Here is a 27,934-nt window from a genome sequence, read left to right as displayed (position 1 = left end):
ACAGTTGCAAATTACAGTTATTAAGTAGCAAGGAGATAATTTCATGGTTGGGAATTGCATAGGTTCCCACAACATCAGGAACTGGGTCGCAGCATTAGGGAGGTTAAGGACCACTAGGCTAGAGAAGGGGGGTTAGCTGGTCTGTTGCTGCCTGTACGCACCCCTTAGCTTTAGGACAAGCTGTCCCAACGTCTATCCTTCTAAATCCGTATCTGAAAAACAGGATTTGTCTTGCTTCAGGCTCATTCTGGGAAGTAATGAAAGTCCATGTGGATTCTAGCACATGTTGTCTCCTTACATGATACTCTACGGCAGTGAACTTAGCATTCTAACTAAGGGAACTCTTCTACTGGGTGCCCCAAACAGGATTCAGACTCTTCCTGACTCTGCCCTCAAATGGCCTCCAAGCCTGTCACTGTGGGTCCTGGGAGGGCTTGTCAAATGTTCAGACTGTCTTCTGCTTATGTTGGTATTTATTTCCATCCCCATTGTTTGCGAATTCCCTTGCTCATCTTCTCTTCAGGTTCCTAACTTCCAGTGACTGAGATGCCAGCACCGCTGTGAATATTCTCATGAGACAGTAAGGCGCCACCCCAAAACAGCATTTGCTTCTCAAGCTCTCCAGACTCCCGACACTGGGGTTTGGGGCTGTGATGCACGTTCCATTCCATGTCTAGCGCCCCACACGGTGCCTGACCATTGTTGTCATGCAGATGCCTGTGAACTGGACCCACTGTCCAGTATGTGTTCAGAGCCCTGCAGGCTTGGTGACTTGATACAATGTTCTCACTTCTCGGAATTGTAGCATCTTGGACTACACTTTCTGTGTCTAGACCGCTGGCATCGGATTCCTTCTCAAGGGCTGTAAAGGTGGAACAGCATGTAGGAGAGGTTGAGGGTGGTCAGACTATCTGATATCAGTGAATCATGAAAGCAGGGTGGGTGGTCCTGAGGGTCCTCCAGAAGCTTCTATACCACAGAGACAGGGTGTACTGCAGACACAGTGACTCTAATGATGTAACAACAAGGAGGCTTAATGTGTGCTTGGCATTCTGTCCCCCTCCTCCATCACTTCAGACACCTCTCCCGAGTCACGCCCATTAGACAGGATAATTTTATTTTTTTTTATTGAGAAAGGTTCTCCTTCAGCCCAAGCTGCCCTTGTACTTGTTACATAACTTTGATTGACCTTGAATTTCTGATCCTTCTGCTTCTACTCCTCAAGCACTCGGGTGAGAATTGTGTACCTGTATGCCTGGTTTAGGGGTGCTGGGGATGGAACCCACAGCTTTGTGCAGGCTAGACCAGCATTCTGCCCAATGAGCTAATCTGCAGCTGCATTGCAGACACTGGGGTGGAAATAAGTTAAATCTACTTCTCCCTGATTTCCCAGGCCTCCCTTGCCCTCTTTTCTGCAGTCTGCCCAGCCCTGGAATATGGAATTGTTGGGGACTTCCTGCCCTGTGTCAGAGCTCTACATACTCAAGAGGAGACATGCAGTCTTCCTGCTGACCCAAGCACCTTCATCTACTGGCCATTGTTAAATCTGTCCTCTTTCTTAAAGCCCGAATGACACTACTTCCTTTGGTACCATATCCTGTTGTCCACAAACATGTCTCTCTGCAGACACATCTCCTTCTATACCATGGGGAAACTAAGCTACAAAGACTCATCTTTTAATGCCCCTTCCAAACAAAAACTTCATTGCTCTTTTCTGGTAGGAGATGCTTCCAGCTAAGAGGGGTCCTGCCCCAGTCATTCAAGGGTGTGTCCTTTACTAGACCCATTATGTCCTTCCTTCTGGTGTCAGTGTTCCCTGCTACCTAAGCACTCAATATCACAATATCTGGGTGGTTAAGCCGCACACGCTAGGTCTAAAAACCTAAGGGGCAATGCCGTTGCTTTTTCTCTCAGTTTTAGCATTCAATCAGCCAGAGGCTCTTGGTATTCTTCCCTAAGTACATCCAGAGCTGCTGTTTCCAACCCGGTCCAAGGCACCAGATTAATCTCAAGATTACTGGCTTTCCCAACAATCAAGCCATAGATGTTCCAGTCCTTTGCATTTTTACTATACATTCCCTCTGTCTCCCATGTGAAAGGAAAATGTCTCATATTCTCTCTCTCTCTCTCTCTCTCTCTCTCTCTCTCTCTCTCTCTCTCCTTTCATTCTCTCCCCCCCCTCTCTCCCCCCCTCCCTGGAGTTATAGCTAGACAAATGGAACCTGTACAGCCAGTACCTAATTTACGAGACAGACTCTCAGTATGTAGCTCAGACTGGACTAGAACTTGCTACTTGGGCTCATGGTCCTTCTGCCTCCTGGATGCTGAGATTGTGACTGCCTGGCTTCACTCTGATTTCCCACAGCTAGTTAAAATACCACCGCATGTGGTGTGGTAGTGCATGCCTTTAATCCTAGCACTCAGGTGGCAGAAGCAGGTGGAGCTCCATGAGTTCAAAGCCGGCCTGGTCTACAGAGCAAGTTCCAGGGAAGCTAGAGTTATATAGTGAAGCCCTGTCTTGAAAGGACTCAAATAGATAGATAGATAGATAGATAGATAGATAGATAGATAGATAGATAGATAGATAGATAAATCACTTCGTGAAATCCCTCTGTTCAGAATGGTCTCATATGGGTCCTGTCTCATTTGAGCAAAGTCACCTTCCAGACGTTGACAAAGCTCTACATGGCCTGACTGCTGCTGCCACTCAGGAGCCAGCTTAACCTTTAACATGCCAGGGAAACCCTTGTTTGCTTGGGTCACCATCAGGGGTCGTCCTCAGTTTACCTCGTATCCTAACTTATAAGACATAAACTCCACACGACACCAGGATCCCTGACAGTGCTAGAGTGGCTGCTGCAGAGCTTTGCCCTTTGGGGGGAATCTTTGTGACCGTGACCATAGGTGGAGTGGTCCACTCTGCTTTCTGTGCACTTCTCGCCGCCATCTTGTCAGACATATAGGACAAAACAGAAGCTGTACCTCTTGGCAGTCAGCAGACACAAGGGGCATGCTTACACACAGACGCTTCCTCAAATTACAGAAGTCCATCTATACGGCTCGTGACCAGACAAAGCCGGCCAATCAGTGCTGACTTAAATCATAAGCAATGGTGCCTGGTAACAGAGTTAAAACCCTCCCTGTACCCGGTCTCCAGGAGAATGGAAGGATGAATAGAAGTCGCAAAACTGCTGGAAGTGAAGGGCCTAGCACCCCATGTCCCTACACCCATATTTTAGCTTTTAGCGTAGTGCTCCAGCCATGTAGCCTGTTCCTGCCCATCTACAACCCCTTGGCCCAAAGCCACACTTCCCGACTTGCCCTGATGTCTCCTCCCACCCGAGTACTTTAGTTTTCTTTTTAAAATTGCCTTTCTTGCTAATTTTTCCATGAGTTCCCTTTTATCCATCATTTCAATGCCTGCGGTTTTGGCTGCCCACAGTCAATTATGGTCCTAAAATATTAAATGGAAGTTTCTAGAAATAATTGATTCATACATTTTTAAATTGCTCTCTGTGCTGAGTAGTGTGATATTAGTCACTTAGTAATTGTCTTGGCTTTTAGGTTGGCCGTGGGGGCATCTCGGCACTTGCCGTCCCGTAACCTGTGGCCCCTGAGCATCAGGAGTAGGGATTTGGACAGATTGACAGCCCCAATAGAAGCCCCGATTTAACCGGGAAAGAAGAGATCCCTGGTGGCTGCAAAGATCTGTGTAATGTAAGAACAAACAGAGATGCATCCACATTGGTAGCAGCCTTTCCGAACACTGGAGGTCTTGGAGTGGCTCTGTCCCACTGTGCACAATTTACTCACTGATTTTACTTATTGTCTTCCTTTCCCTGTAGAGTTTAGGAGACTCCACACTGTTTGTAACATTTATTTTATTTTTTTAGTGTGTGTGCTCTGGCATGCCCTGCAGTCACAGGCAGCCTTCTGGAATCACTACTCTTCCTCCACCACGAGGATTCTTAGGATCCAAGTCCGGTGGTCTGGCTTGATAGCAAGTTGCCTTTGTGCACTGAGCCACCTTGCCAGCCTAGGGCTTTTTATCTTTTATTTTTACTTCCTTCCTTGATAATTCTTAGTAGAACATAGCCCGGTACATAGTGGCATGTTAATCAACAGTTATTCTATATATGAATAAATCTATATTTTCCCCTCTAGTTTAGATGTTAGCTTCTTTATGGTATTCTTTTCTGAGTGGGTGTGGAAAGGGAAGCTTTTTTTTTTTTTTTTTTTTTTTTTTTTAAAAAAAAAAAAACACGGTTTCATGTAGCTCAGGCTAGCCTGGAACCCATTTTGTTGCTGAGGTGGACATTGATTCTGTTCTGCCTGGTTCCAGTTTTCAAGTGCTGAATTCCACCAGGCCATGTAGCAAAATGTGTTTATCGCTTCAACGAAGCACAGCGAGTGTGGTATTAGGGACCTGGAGCAAGGATTCTGGATCCAAACGGCTTCGGTTAAAACAAGGGCTTTGATATCCACTGGACAACCTTTCTTTAACCTCTGTGTGTTTAGGATAAGAACAGCTCCCATCTTATCGTTGGCAGGAAGGAGGAACGAGCTCATCACAGGGGTGAAGCGTTCAGAAGGCTGACCGGCACACAGGCAACGTTAGGATACACTTTAGTGATTAATGATTCCAGCCCTCAGAAGGCCTTCATTTCCACACTGTGCTGTTGGAGATTTGTCTTGCTTCCCACTTCCTCCAGGTGTTCTCCCTGAAGGTTCCACCCACCCCAGCCTCTAACTTCCGTCCACTTATCCAACCACTGAAACCGAGCTTTCTTTTTCTTTCTTTAAAGATGTATTCATCTTATGTATATGAGTGCTCTACTTGCATGGACACCTGAATGCCAGAAGAAAGCAACGGATCCTGTGTTACATGGATGGTTGTGAGTCACTACGAGGTTGCTGGGAATTGAACTCAGGACCTCTTAACTGCTGAGCTATCAATCCAGCCCTGAAACTAAAATGTCTAAGAGTCCAGATGTTCCTTTCTCTCCTTGCTGAGTTGCTACCCACAGCTTCCCTGAGCATGGGCCCCTCCTGTTCTCCTGGCCTTACAGCCCATCTCTCCTCCAAGGGCTCTTAGGTGCTGCTCTTGACATCTTTTCCCTCAGTGCCTTCTCCCTGGGTGACTGCACTCACAGGCACTGCGCTGATGTCCACCCTGATGACATCCAATCTGAGAGTTTCCCAGCAATGCCGTGTTCTTTCTCGTATTTAGATTCCTCTCCTCTCCCAGTACCTTCTCTCTCCACTCCAGCCCCCACCCTCCACTTAGTCCATTCTTCGGTTTTCAATGGGACTTTTACCTTCTTCTCGTTTCTAGGCTAAGCTGAGTTCCTCCGTACTTCTGTGGAGCTGGCATCACGCTAAGTCTTGTCCGCTTGCCTGGTCCCTTAGCCATTAACTACAGACAGTGCCTAGGTCCTTCAAGTGTGGTGCCTGGCAGAGTCACAGGTATGAAGGTCTATCTGGATTTGATATGTGCATTCATGGCTTCCATACAGGATGTGCTTGTGATCGAGTTACATTTTAATTCAGTACTAAATACTGAGCACATCTTGGCATCTCACCAAATATTAATTCTCCCAGAAAAACTTGGGCTCAGGCGTGAGGGGTAAAGAAAGGCTAAGAGCTATATTGGAGGTGGCATACTTCAATGTGAAGGCAACGACAGACAAGGAGCCGGTTTTGATGATAATGGCATCAACCATCTCTTGGGCAAGTGGCCTCTCTGAATTCCTCTAAGCACAGCACCATCTTAACAGCGAAGTTTAGCAAATGAGTTGCCAGGCTCCATGTCATGACTACCAGTGCCACACACAGATGGAGAAGACTGCTTAATGCAATGCCCCCTGCCATACTGCCAGCTCTCCTCTCTCCTCCCTGCACCGCCCACCCCCATCCTGTACAACGCTGGAGATTGAACCCAGGGCCTCACGTGTTCTCGGCCTGTCCCACCAGCAAGATGCATCCTCAGCCCAGAAGAGGCCGTTCTTAAGCCTCACCGCTCGGATTTCAGTCCTCCACAGGTCTGGCACTTACCTGTAAAGTACATCCAAACACTCCGATCATCAGCATGGCCACCGAGAGGTAATCCGTGAACACATCCCACCACGGCTTCAGCACCCGGAAGGCGGGCTGCTGCTCGGAGAACTGCCGGAACTCGGTCACCGGAATCATGTTTCTGAGAAAGGAGAGAATGCTGTGAATTAACTTTTCTTTGGCCATCACATAGGGCTTTTTTTTTTTTCTTCCTTTTTTTTTTTTTTTTTTTTTAAGCAACACTCGAGATGCTTTTGTGGACCCTTAAGAGCAGGGTCTTCTGAAGCCACAGGGCTGCCAAGATGATGTTCCCCACAGGTGATGGACCAACAGTGGAGGAAGTGAAGAGAGTCACACACAGCTGGGTGACTGGCACGCAAGCTCCCTCTGTGCTCCTTGGATTTAGTCACACCCAGGTATTTTCTGGATCCTCAGTTCCCTCAAAGATGCTACAGAGGCAGGGTCCATCTTTTGAAATGTCTTTGTTATGTCTTGCCATCCCAGGCTGGGCTTTGGCGTACATGCTATTTCTGTATACTTTGTTACTGCTTTACTGCCACCTATTCGTGAGTTCTTCGCTTACTCCTCGGAGAAAAAAAAGCATGTGCTACATGGCCACTTCTTTTTAGTAGATTGTGTGTGTGTGTGTGTGTGTGTGTGTGTGTGACAGAGAGAAAGAGAGAGAGAGAGAGAGAGAGAGAGAGAGAGAGAGAGAGAGAGAGAGAGAGATTTTATCCTTTTTTTTGGCCTAAATGCATGCTTCAGTTCCTTTGTTTCTTACATGTCACGTATCACTGTGGATCTCAAACATATCCCGATTTTCCCTTCTGAGAAATCGGTTTGCCCTGCAGACTTGCAACAGTTTGGATACGCGTTCCCCTGAGGCCAAGCATTAATACAGGTACAGCCGCCAGGCTGTGGTGCTTCTGAGAGAAGGAAGACCTTTGAGAGGTCAGGCCCAGTAGAAGGAAATCAGGTCACTGGGAGTGTCCCTTGAAGGAAACACCTGGAGATCAGTGCTTGCTTCTCTCTCAGCCTTTCAGCCGCCACACGACGAGTAGGCATTGCCCGCCATGTATTCCTGCAAAGACCCCAAAGCAGCAAGCAGGCAACCACATGATGGGTCCAAGTGTTGAAGACCATGAGCCAGAAGAAACCTTTGGATTTTAATGTTGGTTTATCCCGAGTGTCGGTTACAGTGACACAAAATGAACATGAAGGCCCTATCTCTATAAAGGTCACAGCTGAGCACCTAGCACTAAATGGGACATTATTCCGCCCCTCCCCAGGCCCAGGGACTGCTTTACTGCAACCTACTCATGAGAATAGGGGAGAAGAGGGGCAAAGATGGGAGGAGCGCTGTTAAGCGCTGTTTTCTTGATAGGACTTGGAGTTTACAACCATGAACACATGGATACCCAGACATGACCTGAACAAGACTGGGCCCTAGGACATTCCACGGTGAACTGGGGCAGGGCTTTTGAGTCCCATGTCTGCCTGGGGAGCTTTAGGAGTTAGAAGTTGCTGAAGAGGGACGCAAAACCAAGGTCCTCTGTAGGAAAAGCAAGTGCTCTAAGCGCCAAGACACCTCTCCAGTGACTCTCAAACATTGTAAAAGCTGCTGCTATGTAGACAAGAGCAGCTGCATGTGCAGGGTGCAGCTGGGGAAGAGAGATGCTCTCATAGCCTTCAGTGGGACCCCGGACTCCGGCGAATGTGTTGGTGCCGTAGCTTTAGGAAGTGTCATAATGTTCTTGCTTGCTTGCTTGTTCTGTCTTGCTGCTTTACAACTCTTTCTTTTATATAGGTGTTCTTTTGTTTTTTGTTTTGTTTTTGTTTTTATTTTATTTTTTATTTTTTTGAGACAGGGTCTCTTTACACAGCCTGGAAATTACTATCGAGACCAGGCTGGCCCTATACTCACAGAGAGTTGCCTGCCTTGGCCTCCTCAGTCCTGTGGTGTATACCACCACACCCAGCTACATCTGTTTCTTCATAATTTGAACTTCACTATATTCTTTAATAGTGTTGGAAATTTCAGCCCGCTGCTCTTACAACCTCCTGTCTCCTTACATGTGGGCAGCATTTGAAGCCGTTTTTTCCCTCTTACCAAAACACAAATCCATGCTAACTCCCCCAGGCGCTCCTACCAGCAGCTTCTTGAGAGCTGAGCCTATTGCATCATGTCTGTCTGTCTGTCTGTCTGTCTGTTCTAGTTTGCCTTCTACAGCTCTGATAAACACCAGGAGCAAAGGCGACTTGGGGAGGAGAAAGGGTTTATTCCTCTGGCAGGTCCTGATCACAGCCCATCTTTGAAGGAAGCCAAGGCAGAAACTCAAGCAGGGAAGGACCCCGGCGGCAACGACTAAAATAAAGCCCATGGAGGAACCCGGGCTGCAGGTTTGCTCCCACGGCTTGCCTAGCTTGCTCCTTTATACAACCCATGACCACCAGCCCAAGGGTGCTGCCAAGCCTAGTGTGCTGCCTAAATCATTAATCAAAACACACCACAAACCTGCCTACTGCGCAAGCTGACGGAGGCAACCCCTCAGCTGATATTCTCTCCTCTTGGATGACTCTAGCTTGCATCCCGTGAACTAACCAGGGCGTCTATGTTTCAGGCAAGTCACTCAAGCTCTCCTGATCGCGTCAGTCATTCTAGAACACCTTTCGGCCTTTGTCTCAATGAAGCCTGTCAGTCTCAACTGCCCTCGACCACTGTGCTTTCATGGGTTTGGTTGTCTCCCAAGTTCCGCTAACCTCCAAACGAACTGGGCTCGCTCAGCAGCAGACAATTTCAGGAAGAGAAAATGGCACCATGGAGCAGTGGGATCTCTCTCAGTGTTCATGTTCTCCCTCATGCTCAAAACAATGGGAGTCCCAAAGTGTGTGTTACGCTCTTAAATATCTGACCTTAGAAATGAAAAATGAGAATTTAAAAAGCACCTATTCATTTGTGAAAATGAGTAAACATACAATATACAAATGTTGGTTGCACATAAATGAAACGCTTCTCATGAAAATCAAAAGACCATAAACTCAAAAAATGAAAAGACTGATTACACTTTAACACAGATTATGAAAAATCACATGTCTAAAACATGAAAAGAGGGCATTATTTTACACTTCTGCAGATCTCTCCAAAATCCACATAGATCCAATGTCTGGATTCTCAGGTCTGGTTCTAAATTAGTGCTGTGACATGCTGTTTGGATTAGATCCCATGAGACTGAAGACAGACTCACAAAGGTATGAGGTCAGAAGTGCAAAGACTATGTGAACGGGTGGGCTTTCGTGTCAAGTGAATATTTATTTCTGAGGCCTCGACTAGTTACAGCATGGACAATAGGGAGGTAGCAATGAGCCTCACTGTGAGTGCTTCTCTGGGGCTCCCAAGGCAATGGGTATCAGCGGGTGGATGGGGGCTAGAACAGAGCAGACAGAGAGACTCAAGCTTGATTAAGGGTGAACTGCTATCTCTCCTGGAGTTCACCCAGCTGCAGGCCCTTTCAGCAGCCAGATGTGGCCGATAGAGAGGCATCAGCTGACCTGCTTGCAGGCAGGCAGCCGCCCAGATCACCAGGCAGATGGTCAGGTAGGGAGCAGCCTTGAGTGACAAGCTGGTGGAGCCAAGAAGGCAGACAGCATTCTTCTCTCGCTTTAAGCCAAGCCAGCTCCACTGAGTTCATCATCGGTGGGGAGATGCAGAGTCTCCATGGGGTGTCCGGGATGAGGAAGCCAGCTATTAATAGGAACATATGGAATGTTTTCATGTTCACTAAACCTAGGTAATGTTTTACTTTAGTATCTTCTTAGTTACAGACTTCTGAGATCAACTGACGCTTGACTGGCATAAACAGCGATGGACTGTTGAGAATTCTATCGAAGTTAGCTTTACAACCACACTGTGTTTCATAGGATGGTGACCTGGGACCTTGCTTTGCTATTCTGCCAATCTTCTGTGAAAGGTTTCCCTTGTGAGGCTGGAGAAAATGGCTCAGCAGTCGAGAGCAGAGCTGATCTTCCAGAGGACGATTCCCAGCACCCACAGGGAAGCTTCCAACTGTGACTTCGATTCCCAGGGATCTGATGCTGCCTTCTGGCCTCCCGGGGGACTGCACACATGTGGAGCACATACATACTTGCAGGCAGATAAAAGACCCGTACCACACAATAAGCAAGAATCTGCCATTATACAGAGGGCACAATGCTAATTTTTGAGTGTTTTCGAGGTCTAGAAAGCTCCTTGAGGGATATGCATGTGTACCTAAAGGAGCAAAGTTGAGAAGGGAACAGGGCTAGATGCAACTGTGAAGTTCATGGGAACCTTATGGTTGGTAAGGCCCAGAGGAAACCCACCAAGGTGATTGAAAAATTCTGTGGCAGCCAATATTAAAGAGTGAGCAAACACTTTTTGTGTGGGTGGGAAAGGATTCTCCCTTAAGCCACAGGGTTGTTGACTGAGGATCCAGTGCTCGGACTGAGTTATTTTCCTAAGAGTTGTTGGCCAATGAGACCCCAGAGGCTCCCAAGGGATAAAGGCCACCCACACTGCCAACAGTGCCGTTGGTCACATGCCATAACTGGACCTTATTGCTATAGATAGACGTGTCATGCTTCGGGTGCAAGCTTGGAGAAATCCAGCTGGACTGAACCCTCCCTTGAGGTTAACTTTTATCGTACCAGGATGTGCTCCTGAGGTGTCTGGGGAAATAATGGCTCAAAGCACTAGTCAGCTGGGTACTTATAGGCATTGAAGGCTATCAGAGAGGCACACAAACATACCCACCCAAAGGAGCAAGGTTGGGAAGCCACCTCAGACAGCAAGAGGACACAGGGCCCAGTGCTGGTTAGTGCAACACTGGTTCCTTCCTTCCTTCCTTCCTTCCTTCCTTCCTTCCTTCCTTCCTTCCTTCCTTCCTTCCTTCCTTCTTTCCTCCCTCCCTCCCTCCCTCCCTCCCTCCCTCCCTCCCTCTTTCTTTCTTTAAAAGATTTATTTATTTATTTATTTATTTTATGTATATGAGTACACTATAGCTGTACTGATGGTTGTGAGCCATCATGTGGTTGCTGGGAATTTGAATTCAGGATCTCTGCTCATTCTGGTCGGTCCTGCTCGCTCGGATCTAAAGATCCATTTATTATTATACATAAGTACACTGTAGCTGTCTTCAGATACACCAGAAGAGGGCATTAGATCTCATTGCGGATGGTTGTGAGCCACCAAGTCGATGCTGGGATTTGAACTCAGGACCTTCGGAAGAGCAGTCAGTGCTCTTACCCGCTGAGCCATCTCTCCAGCCTGCAATAGTGGTTTCAAGTGTTATGGATGCAGTCAACATTGGATTTAATATTTAATCACCATCTACAGGGGTAGATTTCACACCTGGTAATAATGAGCTTTGACAGAGTGCTGGTGTTGAGGAAGTCATGGTTGTTTTGTTAGAAGAATATGATGTACTGCCCAAGGGGATTTGCAAACATTTGTATTTATGCTTGTGGGTTATTTCCAGTGTCAGCTTCCATTCCAGTGTCTTCCCATTTCTCATTTCCCTGTTTTCCTATGTTCTGTAGGAGAAGGACTTCCTTTGAGACTCACTACCAGCCTCAATCTGGAGCTGGGAGACACAGGGCAGGGTGGTTGGGTACCCAACGGGAGTTGGAGAATAGTCATGTCTGTGTCATCCCCTCCAAGGCTCAGGAACTGTCATGGATCAGAGGGGTGGAAACTGTGAGACTACAGTCACTAAGCCAAGTTGAACACCCCAGAGTCCTGCAGCCTTTCGTGTCATCATATGGTCATCAGTACAGCAGCCAAAGATGGACAGTAACCTCTACCAGTCAAAAGGAGTGTATGAAACTGCTTACAAAAACAAAATAAAACACTAAGTTTGTCAGTGTTTACTTTTGAAGATTGCACACCCCCTTCTCCCTCCAGTACGGGGCCTTGATCTTGATTTATGAAAGGTATTTTACATACAAAGGTACCTTTGCACCATCAGCAACAAAGGCAAAAGACGCGTTGGCATTATAAAATGTTGACCTTGTTGGATCACTTACAAAGTCTGTGCTAGTGGAGTTCCATGGACCAGCAAAGCAGAGGCACCATGGTCCTTATCAATGGTTTGCCTTTAAAAGGCAGGTGGGATTCCCTGAGCCCCAGGCTGAGCTGTCTCCTGAGCATCGTGCTTTACTATGGGGAATAAAACTTACCACGAGGCAAGTGCTTTCCCTGCTGGGCCATCTCCTTATCCCTCCAAGGAAGACATTTTAAATGATTCAAAAGAGTCAGATACGCTAATTTTACACATACAAACTTTTACAGTCTATGCCTGCCTATCTTTCACAGATGCCCGCGTGTGTTTTCTTTGAGGATGTGGTGCAGTGGAGGTGCTGTGGAGTGCCAGAGGATATGCTTAGCCTGCTTGGAGTTTTAAATGCCACTTTGCTCATATTACACTCGGTGTTCGCCTCTTGAGGATATCATTCAATCCTTTGCTAAGTGGGGATGGGGTGATGACACAGTCTGTGTGGTGTTTGCTTTGCAAGCTTAAGCATTCCGTGGGAAGCCTGGGCTGGGCTGCACAGTTAACGCCCAGTTTTAGGCAACTGGAAACAGACAGAACCCTGGGGCTAACTGTTAACCCAGCCTCCTCAAAGAGCTCCAGACCAGTGAGATCTAATTTAAAGATCAAGGTGGACATAGCCTCAAAAGTAAAATCGGGGCTGGAGAGATGGCTCAGTGGTTAAGAGCACCTACTGCTGTTCCAGAGGTCCTGAGTTCAATTCCCAGCAACCACATGGTGGCTGACAACTACCTGTAATGGGCACTTGGTGCCGTTTTCTGGTCTGTCTGAAGACAGTGACAGTGTACCCACATACATGAAATAAATAGATGAATCTTTAAAAAATAAATGAAATCATAGTTTGTCCTCTGGACTCCTCATGTGCATATGCACACCTGCACACTTGTGAACGTGTACAATACTCACACACACACACACATACACACACACACACACACACACACACACACACATATGGGCACTGGTAACTAAGTCTCTTCTGTGGCTTTTCCTGACACAGTTCATCCTCAGCAGCACAGAGCTGCCTCCAGGAGAATGTTAATACTTCCTTATCTAGAGTTAATTAAGCAGAACACATTTTCTCTATTTATTAACCATGGCTCAAAGAATACCAAACTTAGTCTAGTATTTGGATTCCAACCTGACTGCTAACACTGCCAGTTAGGTGGGTGAGCCTCACATTTGTTTCATGTTTTTTTTCCCCAGTATGAAACGATCATGGTAATGAAGTGTGTACCTGAGCGAGCACAGACATACACTGTTCAGGGGAACACGGGTAGATTCTGGACAACAAATGGTCAGGGGCTCTGTAACCTAGTGTTAACCTAGTGAAAAACAGCTAAACATTCTCGAGTCCAGGATACACAAACACAGCAGGCGAGAAACAAACTCCTGCTGCTTGTCTCTTAAATCGTTTTCAGTTTTCAAAAAGTATCCTTTGAAAACTTCATTCATGGATACAAAATATGTTGGTTCTCTCTCTCAGTGTAACCCACGGAACTTTTGTTGATGCCTACATGTGGAAGGTATGGGTCATCCCCTGGGGCATAGACAACCCACCCGTGCCAACATCCTCAAAGAAAAGTGGGCCTCCCTCTCCCAGTCACCAGAACTTCTGATAGCTTTCTAGCTAAGGGGGAGCACCCCCCGAGCTGCTCCCTCAACCCCATCCATGGTCGGATTATAACTGGCTTGATCTTGTGAGTGTTCTGTACAAGTGACAACTGCTTGGGAGGCTATATGTGCTGTGTCGTGTCTAAAAGACAGAATTTCACAGCATCTCCTTCATCCCCAGCTCTTATATTCTTTCTGCACTCTCTTCAATGATTTTTCCCAGAAAAATTTTCAGGTGTGTGCATTTGTGTGCCTGCATGTGTGTATGTGTGCCTGTGTATGTACCTGTCTGTGCACCTGTGTGCACACCCGTGTGTGTGTGTGTGTGTGTGTCTGCACCTATGTGTGTGCTCCTGTGTGTGTATGTACCTGTGTGTGCATCTGTGTGCGTGTATATGCTCAACTGTGTGTGTGCTTATTTGTGTATATGTGTGCCTGTGTGTGTGTGCACTTATGTGTGTGTGCCTGTGTGTGTGCCGTGTGGTGATACAGGTGCCTCAGCTTTGGCTGAGTACTCACAGTCACTATTCTCAGGGCTTTGACTAGTTGTGAGTCTCTGTGAGAGCAGGAGGATGGGGAAAATGGATTATGTATATGTGTAAGTAACTAATCAAAACTAAGAATGTATGAAGAGGTTTTATAAAAAAAAAAAGCTACTAGTTTGTAAGCTTATTTTATGCCCTCCCACAAAGAAGTGTGAACAGAAATAAACTGAATGTGTAGAAACAATTGCTCTCAGAAGATGAGTTGTTCTTTTTTTTAAAAAAAAAAAAGTGTGCGTGTGTGTGCACGCGCGCATGTGCACTTACAAGTGCAGGTGCCTACAGATGTTGGTGATGCCATCAGACCCTCTGGAGCTGAAGTGACGAGGCTCCAGATGTACAAAGCCATCCTTCCAGCCCCATGAATTATTAACTGAAAATCTTAGTGCCAGGTTTGGGCTATCTCTCCCTCCTAGCTACCAGTCACTGACACTCTAGAGACACTGAAAACTACATGAGCTATTGTTACTGCTTTTCATTGCTCATTATTATAAGACCTCGTTACTGAAGACACCATGCACTTTGGTTTCAGGACATAGAGCAGCCAGCTTCAAATGTTCAGGAAGTCCTCCCAGCTAGCTAGCTTCCAAACTGCAGGAAGGTGCTATGCTGGCTGCTGGGTGAGAAAAGCCATCCACAGTCCTACCCAGTACAGGCCTTGCTCGCTATGTCAACCTGCTATGAAAGACTTGTCTGCTGGTGCAATCTCAGCATGACGGTTCCAGGGGTAACCGAGTATTTTCTGACTGGATTTGAGATCTGCTGCACAGGCGGGAATTTATGCCTCGTACTGTAAACCTATCAAAATCTCATGGATAGGGAGATCCATGGAGTTCTGACCCCATGGTAACCTAGTGTAGTACTTTTGCTAAATGGTCATGCTGCCAAACTGCCTTCTAATTATTTATGTTCCGCTCTCAACCTTGGTCAGAGTTTCTGTTGTTGATGTTGTTACTTGTTTGCTTGTGTTGCAGTGGCTTGGGGTTAGCAATTCTTCTTATATATCGGTGACTTCTGACACCGTGGGACCATTTGTTCTTTTGGCTTCAGTTTGCTTCTGACTTCCCTGATTGTCTCTCTCATTCCTTTTCTTTTTTTTTTTTTTAAGATTTATTTATTTATTTTATGTATTTACCTTTGCCCTCTTCAGGCACACCAGAAGAGGGTATCAGACACCATTGCAGATGGTTCTGAGCCACCATGTGGTTGCTGGGAATTGAACTCAGGACCTCTGGAAGAGCAGTCAGTGCTCTTAACTGCTGAGCCATCTCTCCAGCCCTCTCCCACTCCTTTCATCTTCTCTCTGTCCTTATTTTATTTTTGAGTGGCCGCTGCAAAGTCTTTGGTGAATTCCTCCACTAACTCCTTACTCCGTGGATGAATGGCTACATCACAGCTTTCAGTCCCACCCACATTAAATCTACCACAACACTGCACCCCCAACAGGATTCAGCTGGAGTACCCGATGACATTTTAGTCAGTTACTCCCCACAGGATACGCCAAACTTGGTTTTTCAAAATCCATCCGTCTCCAGCCCTGACTCCTGCCCCTTCCGGCAAAGCCCTGCTTCATCTGTAACTCTCCTAGGTCCACAATGACCATCCTTCCAGTTACCAGGGACCCAAATCTGAGTCACACTTGCTTCTGTTTTTCTCTCCTATCCATGGCTAATCTCTCAAAAGAAAACTCAACACTGTTTTTTTACTGTGCAGCTGCTTTCCTTCCATGAAAATCTAAGCAGCCCAGATCTAGTCAGAACACACTCGGTTACCCCTAGAACAAGCATGCCCCGACTGCACCAGCAGACAAGTCTTTCATGACAAGTTGCCATAGCATGCGGCTGCCCCTCCCCCACCCCCTTTATCTTGTTCATAGATGTATTACAAAAATGTAGAAAATGGTGCTTAGTAAATATGAGACAGAACTTGATGAAATTCACAAATCTGAAGTCGGGGAGGTAACTGTGGGTTTGAGTGCTTTCTGCTTTGCATGAACAAGGGAGGGCCCAAGTTTGCCTAGTACTGGGTTTAGTGAGAGACTATCTCAAGGGAAATGGGGTAGAGTCACAGGACAGGGTACCTGACATTCTCTTCTTGACTCTACACACACATGTACATGCATTCACCAACACATGTGTGTGTACACTGCACAAATATCCCATATATACACATAAAATACTGTATAATTTGTAATTTTAGTAAGGAGGAAGGTTGAGGTATTTTCAATGTTCAAATAGTCATGCAGAATCAACATGTGTCTGGGTAGCGCCACAGATGGGCAGATGGTCCCTCTGTGCAGGGCCAATGGAGGTCTGTATGAAGGAGGCACACGAGAAGGCACACACTATTTTACACTCACAGGCTCTTCCCATGTGTCCCAAAGACTACACGTGTCAGAGGAGGCCATCAGTGTACACTCAAAGTATCAGCCATAAACAAGCTGCTTTTCTTCAGCAGCGTGAAGAGGATGAAGAAGGCCCATTTTCTTAATTGCACAAATGGTATGTCTTTCTTCCTTGGGAGGGCATGACCCCGGATAGAGTTTATTATGTAAAATGCATGACAACATATTCCAGAAAAATCCACCAAAGGAAGTTAGGATGATGCAATGGTGTAGAAAGAAACTTAATTAGAAGAGAAAAGTTGTAAGTGCATTACTAAATTTAGAACGGAGGTGGGCCAGGAGGTTGATCATCCTGTTCATGCCGTCATTTTAGGGCTGAGAAACCTGAGCCAAGAGAGACCAGATGCTTGAAGTAGCTGGTGGAGACCAGAACTTCCAGGTCAGGTTTTCTCTTGGCTCTAGAGCTCTTTGATGAAGTCACCTGATGTTAACTAGGGTTCAAAGAACCTAGAGTGCTCTAAACAAAGAGTTGAAGAGGAATTTCTCTTGGGCTCGGTCTGTCATCATCTCCTTTGTTTGACTGTAAGCAATAAAAATCATAAGGTACTATTAAAGTTCCAATGATTCTTCCAGACACACTGCACCCTTAAGCCAGCCTAAAATGAAAGCACTTGACTCAGAGGAAGCTTAAAGGCAAAGTTGACCTTGTGACCCAAATGGTACCTCTGTACTAGTCTCCTTCGGCCTCCTCTCCTCAGGCTTTCCTACGTTCAGTCAATGACTTAATTATACCATTTGAAAAGTCTTCGACCTCTAAGGGCAGTGACTGAGTCAGCAGTTTTGGTTTTGTCTTACCAGGAAAGGATCACTACTTCTACTTCTACTTCTTCTTCTTCCTTCTCCCCCTCCTCCTCCTCCTCTTCTTCCTCCTCTTCTTCCTCCTCCTCCTCTTCCTCCTCCTCCTCTTCTTCCTCCTCCTCCTCCCCCTCCTTCTTTTTTTCTGGCCAGCACCTTCAAATATTTAATTATAATCCTTTTGTGAATGTGTATAGCAGGCCTTGCAGCAAGGCCTTGGCTTTACATGATGTTTCTGGGATCTCTATGGTAGTCACAGCCCGAGGCTACTGAGAACATGTCACATACTTGGTCTGGAGCTGTTCGGAGTGACTCCTTGTCAAAAGCTTGATTCACTTTCATTACTAACCAGCTTGCTATAAATTAATTGAGAGAATGAATTATGTTTGGCATTGTGTGAGGGGTTCAGAGGAGAACACAGCAGACCAGGTACCAGTTACTGCCCATCTCAAGAGAGGGGGTCTACAAGTGGGGGTGCCCACAAAGGCTGGCGCTGCAACTCTCTTCTTTCTAATCAGTGTTGATTTATTTGTGTGTCTGAGCTGATGCTGCGGAGATTCATTTTATTTCAACAGAGACAAAATTTATAGCTTGCTTATCTCAGAATCTCCTAGAAAACAGCAGAGGGCTTGGACGTTATCAATGCATACTTGTTACGTTGAAATCACAGATATTATACACATCTAGTTAAGCAATTGTAGTAAAGGCCAAATCCTTCCATTATGTTACTCTTTTAAAACAATTGAAATTGCAATAAAGAAAAGGGAAAGCATTAATACATAGACACATACTGTAAAGAGTGATTAATCAAAAAGCCATCTGTATTAAGAGAGTGCCTGAGAAGAGCAAAGGAGTCAGGCAGCAGGTATAAAACACAAGCCAAGGAGCAGGGAAGCCTGTGTAGTGCCTGTCACTGATGTTGACGGAATGCTTTCTTACATCTCTGCTCGGGGCCAAGGAAAGGGCCACTGTGCCCTGCCTGTCTGAACTTTATAAAGGCAGGACAGAACCGGCCCTGAATCTGGATTTCGACATTTCTACATCCTGCTGGGGTTTGAGAAATTCCCATTGCCCGGGGATTTTGTTAAATAGCTTTAGGGACGTCACCATGGCACCAGCCACACAAGCTCACTCTGCACATTTCAAGTGCACTTGTATTCAGAAAACCCTAGCAGAGTGGGGCTAAGTGGAGGGCTAATGCCCTTCTAATTAAGTTTGTTTCTATAGCATTGCATCATCCTAACTTCCTTTGGTGGATTTTTCTGGAATATGTTGTCATGCATTTTACATAATAAACTCTATCCGGGGTCATGCCCTCCCAAGGAAGAAAGACATACCATTTGTGCAATTAAGAAAATGGGCCTTCTTCATCCTCTTCACGCTGCTGAAGAAAAGCAGCTTGTTTATGGCTGATACTTTGAGTGTACACTGATGGCCTCCTCTGACACATGTAGTCTTTGGGACACATGGGAAGAGCCCGTGAGTGTAAAATAGTGTGTGCCTTCTCGTGTGTCTCCTTCATACAGACCTCCATTGGCCCTGCACAGAGGGACCATCTGCCCATCTGTGGCGCTACCCAGACACATGTTGATTCTGCATGACTATTTGAACATTGAAAACACAGATCAGCACAAGGGTTTGGCATTCTTCTCCTGGTCTTTGGGTCTGACTCACCTACAGGCTGTCTGCACCATGGCTACCGGGCTCTATGCCACTTGTTTGAGAGAGGGTCTTCTGTAGCTTTGAACCCACTAAGTAGCAACGGGTTAACCTTGAGCTTTTGGCCTTCCTGCTTCACCTCCCTCGTGCTGTGACGACTGGCATGCTTCACCATCCCCTGTTTATGCAGTGCTGGGGGCCAAATCTAGGACTGTGTTCATGGCATACAAGCACCCAACAAACCCAGCTACATTCTACTCCCAACACCGGCCTTCTCCCTCCTTTTTTAAATCCTGTCACTCAAACTAGAACCACGATTCAGGAGGTCAGTGTGCACACATGACCTGACCAATAGGAATCCCACCCTGTAAGTGCGCTGTGTTTCAAACACTCCTTATGTGGTTTTGATGATGTTTAGGGTACCTTATCCACCTCAACATATAAAAACCAAGTGTACAATTCAGATGTGTAAGACACGGCTGCTTATCCTGAAGACTTATCTCCCTCAACAGACACAAGTTTTCCTTCAAGGCTGACTGGTGCCTCGTGCTCATTATCAGTTCTAAGCAGTCACACAGGACCACACAGGGCAGGCCAGAAAGTCCAGGCCAAACCAGGCTGGGCCAGGCAGTCCATCTGGAAGGCCACAATCTTCCAAGGCAGAGGAAACTAGAGAAGCCCAGAGCCCCTGTCCTCCAGAGTATTAAAACTCAAATTTCCAGCTTACGTGTTTCTTAACTTCGGTAGGTTAGAGAAGCCCAGGAAGGCTAGGCTCTCCTCCTATTTCACATACCTCAACCCGAGTGCTAAATGGGCACAAGAAATGAGGCTGAGATAAACGGAACGATTCTATGGGGACAGATGTCATTGCCTTTCCAAGGGTAACGTCACCTTGTTTGCCAGACACTTTCTCACGAGTGTTCATGGAGAATGGTGAGGACCAGTCAACCCAGGTGGGCCAGGGAACGTAAGGCGATTTCCTTTCCCTCAGTCCTTCATTTACTTATTTGGCAGGGAATCCAATGGAAGGCCTTGTCCATCCAAGCAAGAGCCTCAAAAAAATCAAATAAAATGTAAACTTTCCAAACAAAGTAACATTACTCAGGGCACAAGAGCCTGGGGGAGGGAAACAGGAGATTGACAGGGCAGTAGAGTCACAGTAAGATCCCTTTAAGCAATTATTTTAAAATATTTATTTTATGTGCATGGGCGTTTTATTGGCATGCATGTCTGTGCACCATGTGCATGCCTGGTGCTCACTGAGACAGGAAGAAAGCAACGGAGTTACAGAGAGCTGTAGGGAATTGAACCCGAGTCTTTGAGAAGATCAGCTAGTGCTCTTAACTGCTGAGCCATCTCTCTAGACCCTTAATATATGAATCGTAACAAGAATCTCCTATTTGAAAATTCTCTTCTCTGCCCAGGGTTCCTGGGAATCGCTGCCTCCTGAGTGCAGGGCAGTGAGCCTGCTTTTATCTCACGCCAGCTCTTGATGAGTTTTCTCCTGTTGGACATGCTCAGTCAAGTCCATGTGCGAAGGGAGGGGCCCAGGTTCCCTAACCTCTAGCAGAAAGGCACAGCTCAGGAGACCAAGTCTGGAACTCACCAGGATACTCAAGTGTGAATGGGACAGAAAAGGAGAATGCTGAGTATCTGGCCATATATAGCTATATATGTATACACACATACACATATACATAAAACTTTGTGGTACAGGATAAATAATGGTCAGGTTAAGGTGGAACATCCCTTCTGAATTTAACACCACAAGAGTTCCTGCTCCCAAGTTTTCTTTCCACACAGTGAAGGTAAATGCAATCAAATGTGAAGACATTCACCACTCTTAGGGTTATCCACTCCAAAGACTGGGAGAGACCATCAAAGACAGTTTCCATGAAAGGTCCAGGCTGTGGCCAAAGGCCTCTGGTCTCCCATAGCCAGATTGTATCAAAGATCTATAAGGAACAATGTCATCTAATTAAAACATTCCTGGTTCTGTAGGTGAATGCATTTTTCAATTAAAAAAAAAGGATAACAACCAGTCATTCCCGAACTAGGATCAGTGTGGCTCTCAGACCTCAGAGAAGTTCCTTCTTGCAGTGGACAGAGGTTAGCGCAGAAATTCCCAACTAGAGAAAGTGCAAGATGCTAACAGATCCTGCGCTCAACCATAAATGGCACATGCATATCACAGGCTATCTCCAAGGCTCAGGGCCTGTCACAGAAGAGGAGGTGGAAAGATGTACCCAGAAGTAGGGGAGGGTCAGAGTGAAACGTAGCTCTCTGGACAGGACAGGACTCTGTGCTCATGGGCTCAGAGGCCGCATTCATCAGACCCACACATGATCGAACCAGTCTATATTCTGGCACAGAGTGGGAAGAGGCTCAGGAGCCTGCCCCTGACTGATGAACTAAGGGCATCTGATGGCTCCTAGGGGAGGGAGAGTGAGGTTTCTTCAAGGGTCTGGTTCTGATAGGTTGACTACACTGTACTGTGGGCCCTCACATCCAAAAATGTATGGACAGTACAAATTGGATTACTAAATTGAGACTAAACCACTAAGCAGAGAGTACACAAGGAGGACTCATGGCTCCAGCCGCATATGTAGCAGAAGATAGCCTAGTTGGTCATCAATGGGAGGAGAGGCCCTTGGTCCTGTGAAGGCTCTATGCCCCAGTGTAGAGGAATGCCAGGGCCAGGAAGCAGGAATGGGTGGGTTGGTGAGCAGGGAGGGAATAGGGGGTTTTTGAAATGTAAATAAAGAAAATATCTAATTAAAAAAATTCTAAGGAAAAAAAAAAACGAAAGAAAGCAACACACGTCCTCTCAGAAGTAATCCAACAAGGCCACACCTCCTACTCCTTCTCAAATGGTTCCAGCTCCTGGGGTGACTAAGCGTTCAAATACGTGAGCCTATGAAGGCCAGTCTCATTCAAACAACCACAGTCAGGACAAGCACAACGGGGGTGGGTGGGTGGGGGGGGGGGCGGGGGTATTTTTTTAAAAAACTTGAATAGTTTGTCAATGAAAATAAATCAGAAGGAAAAGAATTAAACACCCAGGGGATGGGTGCCCCCCTTTTCTCCTCGGGGGTAGTGGTTTGAATGAGAATGGCCCTATAGGCTCACATATTTGAATACTTCATCCTTAGCTGGTAAACTGTATAAGTAGGATTAGGAGGTGTGGTCTTTTTTTTTATTAGATATTTTCTTTATTTACATTTCTTTTTTTAAAACAATTTTTATTAGATATTTTCTTCATTTACAATTCAAATGCTATCCCGAAAGTCCCCTTTACCCTCCCTCCCCACCCTGCTCTCCAACCTACCCATTCCCACTTCTTGGCCCTGGTATTCCCCTGTATTGGGGCATATAATCTTTGCAAGACCAAGGGCCTCTCATCCCAGTGATGGAAGATTAGGCCATCTTCTGCTACATATGCAGCTAGAGACAGAAGCTCTAGGGGTACTGGTTATTTCATATTGCTGTTTCTCCTATAGGGTTGCAGACCCCTTTAGCTCCTTGGGTACTTTCTCTAGCTCCTCCATTGGGGGCCCTGTGTTTCATCAAATAGCTGACTGTGAGCATCCACTTCTGTATTTGCCAGGCACTGGCATAGCCTCACAAGAGACAGCTAATATCAGGTGTTACCCCTTTCCCTGTCTTCCCCTCCGAAACCCCCCTATCCTCTCCCTCCTCTCCCTGCTCACCAACCCACCCACTCCTGCTTACTGGCCCTGGAGGAGGTGTGAAACTGGAGGGAGGCTTTGAGGTTAAAAAACCCAAAGCAGGCCCAGTCTCTCTCAGTCCTTCCTTCCTTCTCACCTATAGATCAGGATGAACACTCCAGCTCCTGCTGCTACACGATGCTTGTCTGTCTCCAGCCATGAATGAGCATGGACTCACCTTCTGCAACCGTCAGCAAGCCTCCAATTAAATGCTTTTCTAAAAGTTGCCTTGATCACAGTATTTGCTCACAGCATTAGAACAGTAGCTGACCCACAGGCCTCTGCTCACAGCACTAGAACAGTGACTAACACAGAGACCTTCTGCTCACAGCATTAAAACAGTGGCTAACACAGAGACCTTCTGCTTTTTATTTTTGTTGTGTTGGACATTGAATATGCCCCCTCCTCTCTGTCACACACACACACACACAACACACACACACACACACACACACACACACACATACACTATTATGATACTCTATAACAAAGCTTCATCCATAGCTACAGACTCTCTTTAATTTCTAAATGTTTTAGGCCATCTGCATGTTGCCCAGGCTGGCCTTGAATGCACTCTGTAGCTCAGTCAGAGCTTGGCCTTATAATTATCCTGCCTAGCCTACCAAGTTCCTGGGACTTCAGGCCTCTCTGACCATGCCTGGCATCCTGCCATCTTCATAGAAAAATCTTCATACTATTTTCAAAGGAGTTGCTTGCCAGGTGCTATTATTAGTAAAAAATCTTGGGTTGGAACTAAGAGGCTTTCCTTAGAAAATCCAATTCAGAACTGCCTTGCCAGATATATTTTTAAAAGTAGCTGAAAGATCTAGAAAACAAGATATCCAAGCCTGCTGATATATCAGCTTGACTATCTAAAGGTAGCTTCAGATATGATTTTCTACAGAAAATGTCATCAGCTGGGTGGGAAGTGTGTTGGGAAGAAACAAGACTAGCTCAGGGCTCATTACCCTGGACTAGCATATGAGGTGTGTCTATGAATCCAGCAACTCCTGAGGCAGGGGCAAGAGTATGGGGGTTCATGGTTATCCTGGGGTGGCTACTTTGAAGTAGTCAGCCCGGGCTCCACAAGACTTTGTCTCTAAACAATAACAAAGAGTTAATAAAATATTAATCCTAGGCATGTGGTATTTATTCACCTTCAATTCCGGTATTCAGGAGAAAGGCAGGCAGATCTGTGAGCTCAAAGCCAGCCTTGTCTATATAGTGAGTTTGTAATCAGGGCTACAGTGAGGCCCTGTCTCAATAAATGAATGAATGAATGAATGAATGAATGAATGAATGAATGAATGAATAAGCCAACCAACCAACCAACCAACCAACCAACCAACTAACCAACCAACCAACCAACCAACCAACCAACCAACCAACCGACCAACAACCAACCAACCGACCAACCAACCAACCTCAATTCCATAAAATAAAAAAGAGCATAGAGTAATTCAGTTAAAATCTAAAATTTCATAGAAAAAAAAAGGACATAAGAAAAAAAGATTACTTCTAAAATTAAAAGATTACTTCAAAGATGAGAGACCTTTTGGAGCTCTGAGGAGGAACTGGGGAATTTAACGGGTGATCTGGGTGGTGGAAAACAGGCCCAGTGCCAAGAGAAAGGGCAGTAGATGGAACATGTGGACATGTTTGTTTTTATTTGTTCTATTCCCTCTGTTCAGATGACCCATCCCCAAAAGTTAACAGAGATGACTGCTTCACGGGCCCAAAAATGATTACACGGGTATAAAAGTCACAGCAAAGTAAATAATGATGGAGAAATGGCAATCTGTGGAAAGACAGTTCAGTTCATTCATAGCATAGGCATTGGATGCAAGCATGTGTAGCCTATGATTCTTATGGTAAGAAGGGAGACTGAGTGGGAGAGAAGAAAGCCCAGGGTCTCACTGACTTCATCTTTCCTTCCTGGAGGCTCAGGGGCTCAATTTATCAATGGAGAATATTGGAATGAGAAGGTCCTCAAGGGCAGATCGATGACATCGCCATTCTCAACAATGACCCTGACCACAGACCTGGCAGTTTCACACAGGTACTAGCCTAACTTCCGGCAGTCACACACTGAACCCATTATGTGGAGGAGGCAGTGAGCGAGAAAGACAACCTCTGTCCTTGTGCAGCTTGCACTGGGATGCAAAGTCGAACTGGACAATCATCCACATCTAACTAGAGTTGTGGGAGATACAACAGGCGAGAGACACATCCATGATGCTTCATATGCACACAGGTGCCTGAGCCACTGGGGTTGAAGAGCTGCCTTTTCTGGGTGGTTCACGTTGCTCTCTATGAGCCAGTATGAATTTTTGTTTCTGTTTCTGTTGAATAAGATAAATTTAGTGGCCGGGCAGTGGTGACACACGCCTTTAATCCCAACACTCGGGAGGCAGAGGCAGGTGGATTTTTGAGTTCGAGGTCAGCCTGGTCTACAGAGTGAGTTCCAGGACAGCCACGGCTATACAGAGAGAAACCCTGTCTTGAAAAAAAAACCAAAAAAAAAAAAAAAAAAAAAAAAAGAAAAAAAGATAAATTTAGCATTGTCTATTCCAGAAACAAGGACAGGACTGAGCTGGCTGAGATGTCCCAGAGGAGGACAATAAATGACAGATTTTAGACTAAGACACACACACACACACACACACACACAATCACTAAGACCCAATCACTAAAAGTCAGCGACCCAGCAGAAACCAAGCAGCTTCATCTTCCAAATGTCTGTTAAATGAGTTCAACTTGCCCTCCAGATGTGCCGACACTAACCTACAGATGTGCCAGCGACACTGACTTTATACTGGGTCATCTTCCACCCAGCACCTCTGCTGCTCATGCTAGGTATTGCGTTCACGACAGTCTCATCCCAACCAGCAAACATGCCTTGGTGTCTTAGGAGTCAGTCAGCAGAAGTGACAATGATGGAGGCCAAAGGCCACCCCTGCCTCCTGCATCTGTCCAGATGCACTCATCTGTCCTAATCTCCTCACTCTGCCTGCCCATGTCTACCTAGGAACTCACTTCTGGACTGCATGGACATCTATTCTCTGGTCTGAGGACAATGATCCCTTAGATCTGTTTAGAGACAACTTTAACTGACATGTATATACTCATGGGCTCCGGGTCCTCAGACTTTTGAACTTTTGGTGGTACTTGGGCTTGAACCCAAGACCTTGGGCATGTTAGGCAAGTGCTTTACCACTGTGATACATTGCTGGCATAGCATAAACAAATTTTATGGCATAGCAAACCTCTTAGCTTTCTTCCTATAGTTATTGAGACATGTAAATTGTTGTAGACTAGTTATCTTGACATGCTACAAAAGAGAAGACCAAATTCTTCTACCAGACTTCTTGGTTCTGCTTCCTAGCTTCTCCAGATCTCCCATCCTCCCTACTGTTGCTAATTTCCAGGGACTGTGATAACTCCCTTCCTCCATAGACCAAGCTTTTAAGGTTCTCATGTGGGAGGATGGGCAACGTTTTTCTTTATGTGCTTGGCTTGTTTCTCTTTATTAGGAAGCTCTGCAGGTTTATCCATGTTGCCGGTCACTTCTCTTCTTCTCTTTTCCTTCCTCACTCTCCCTTTGCAGCATTTTAAAACCACCAAATGCCTGACACTACCCATCACCGAGAATCAAAGCTAAACAAGAAGTCAGGGCAGAAATATGGCCCTTTATTTTGCGTCTCAGCTCTTCACACCAATTCAAACCCACATATTTACCTGAGCCAGACCAGCTCTTGGGAGATGAGTCTTTCTTCAGAAAGGAGGAGATCTACATCCACGTGAAGTAGGTGTGATGGATACCTGGGATCCCAGTACTAGAAGAGCAGGGGTTGAAGGAGCTGGGTTGGCAGTTCAAGTAGAGACTCAACTCTGTAGAGTGTTTGAGCGCAGCTTGGGATATATGAAATTGTCTCAAAACGAAAATGAAAATCCAAGAATTGAAAAAAATAAAACCAAATATGTGATCGCCAGGGAATGAGGAAATGAGGTAGAAACAAGCTTGTGTCAGGGTTTCACAACTGGGGGTTTTTACAGCTGGGGGGGGGGTTCTCACAGCTGGGGGTTTGCACAACTGAGGGGTTTCACAACTGGGGGGATTTCACAGTTGAGGCTTAGAATTGGAATAGACTCAGATTCAGATCTATTTCTAAAAGTTTCTTGCCATATAAACTTAAGTGATTTTGTTTTTGAGGCAGGGTTTCACATAGCACAGGCTGGCCTCTAGCTACGTAGCTGAGGATGACCTGAGCCTCTGACCTTCCTGTGTCTGCCTGTGTGGAGTACCAATATTACAGGTATGTACCAGTATGTCCAGTTTTATGTCGAGCTGTGATCCCAGCACTCAGTGCACACTAGGCTGCACAGCATCCACCAAGCTACAGCCCATCTCTGATGAAACTCTTGCAACTTGCAATCCAAGTCCCAAGAACCAAATAGATCTGGGTGGGCGATGCCTCAATACGCTTCTATAGATTCACTACTTTTCTCCACCATGGCTTAACCTGGTGAGAAGGCCTGTAGCTGTTTTGTAACCAGCAATGAGATGTGTAACCTCCTCCAACATTTAAGCAACTATACCAACAGTGACCAGCCTGATGACTGCAGGAGAGCAGAGGACATCTGCATAGGGGAAGCATCTGATTAAACTGGAGAAAAATCTTGTAAGAGAATAAATGAGTCAGTACAAAGTGGACCAGCCTTACAGGCACCAACTTCAAAGAGAAAATGAAATTATTTGGGTTGCCCTGGTAACACCAAGAAAAAAATGTGGAAATGAGAGTGCAGGCTCTAACATTCACAAACCCTTCCTCAGCAGGAAGGTCTCTCACATCACGGAGTGAGCTTTACCATGGCAACATGCAAAAAACCCATATACACTGATCAAACAGAGAATACCCAAGGGCTGGAAGCCTGGCAGTGAAGACCGTACTGACGCACTGCCAACTCAGTACCTCACAAAGGCTTGCTGGGATCGAGTGAGATGTCCTTTAAAATCTTGGCCAGTTTTCAAAACGAAGAGTCAAGTATTAA

The 27,934-nt window shown here is 46.0% G+C and overlaps 1 protein-coding gene across 3 annotated transcripts in view; it reads right to left on the bottom strand.

Moving 5' to 3' along the window:
• Lrrc8c (leucine rich repeat containing 8 family, member C) overlaps window positions 1–27,934 on the bottom strand; it is a 93,674-nt gene that overhangs the window by 27,355 nt on the left and 38,385 nt on the right. For all 3 annotated transcript variants that reach the window (XM_017320573.1, XM_006534685.3, NM_133897.2), the window contains one exon: window positions 6,055–6,196. In XM_017320573.1, the coding sequence (XP_017176062.1) occupies window positions 6,055–6,192 (138 nt within the window). In that variant the 5' untranslated portion in view covers window positions 6,193–6,196. The remainder of the gene's footprint in view (window positions 1–6,054; window positions 6,197–27,934) is intronic.

This window comes from Mus musculus, chromosome 5, assembly GCF_000001635.26.
Source record: "Mus musculus strain C57BL/6J chromosome 5, GRCm38.p6 C57BL/6J".
Taxonomy (NCBI): domain Eukaryota; kingdom Metazoa; phylum Chordata; class Mammalia; order Rodentia; family Muridae; genus Mus; species Mus musculus.
Note: the sequence above shows the minus strand (reverse complement) of the source record. Positions and strands in the feature narration are given on the sequence as shown.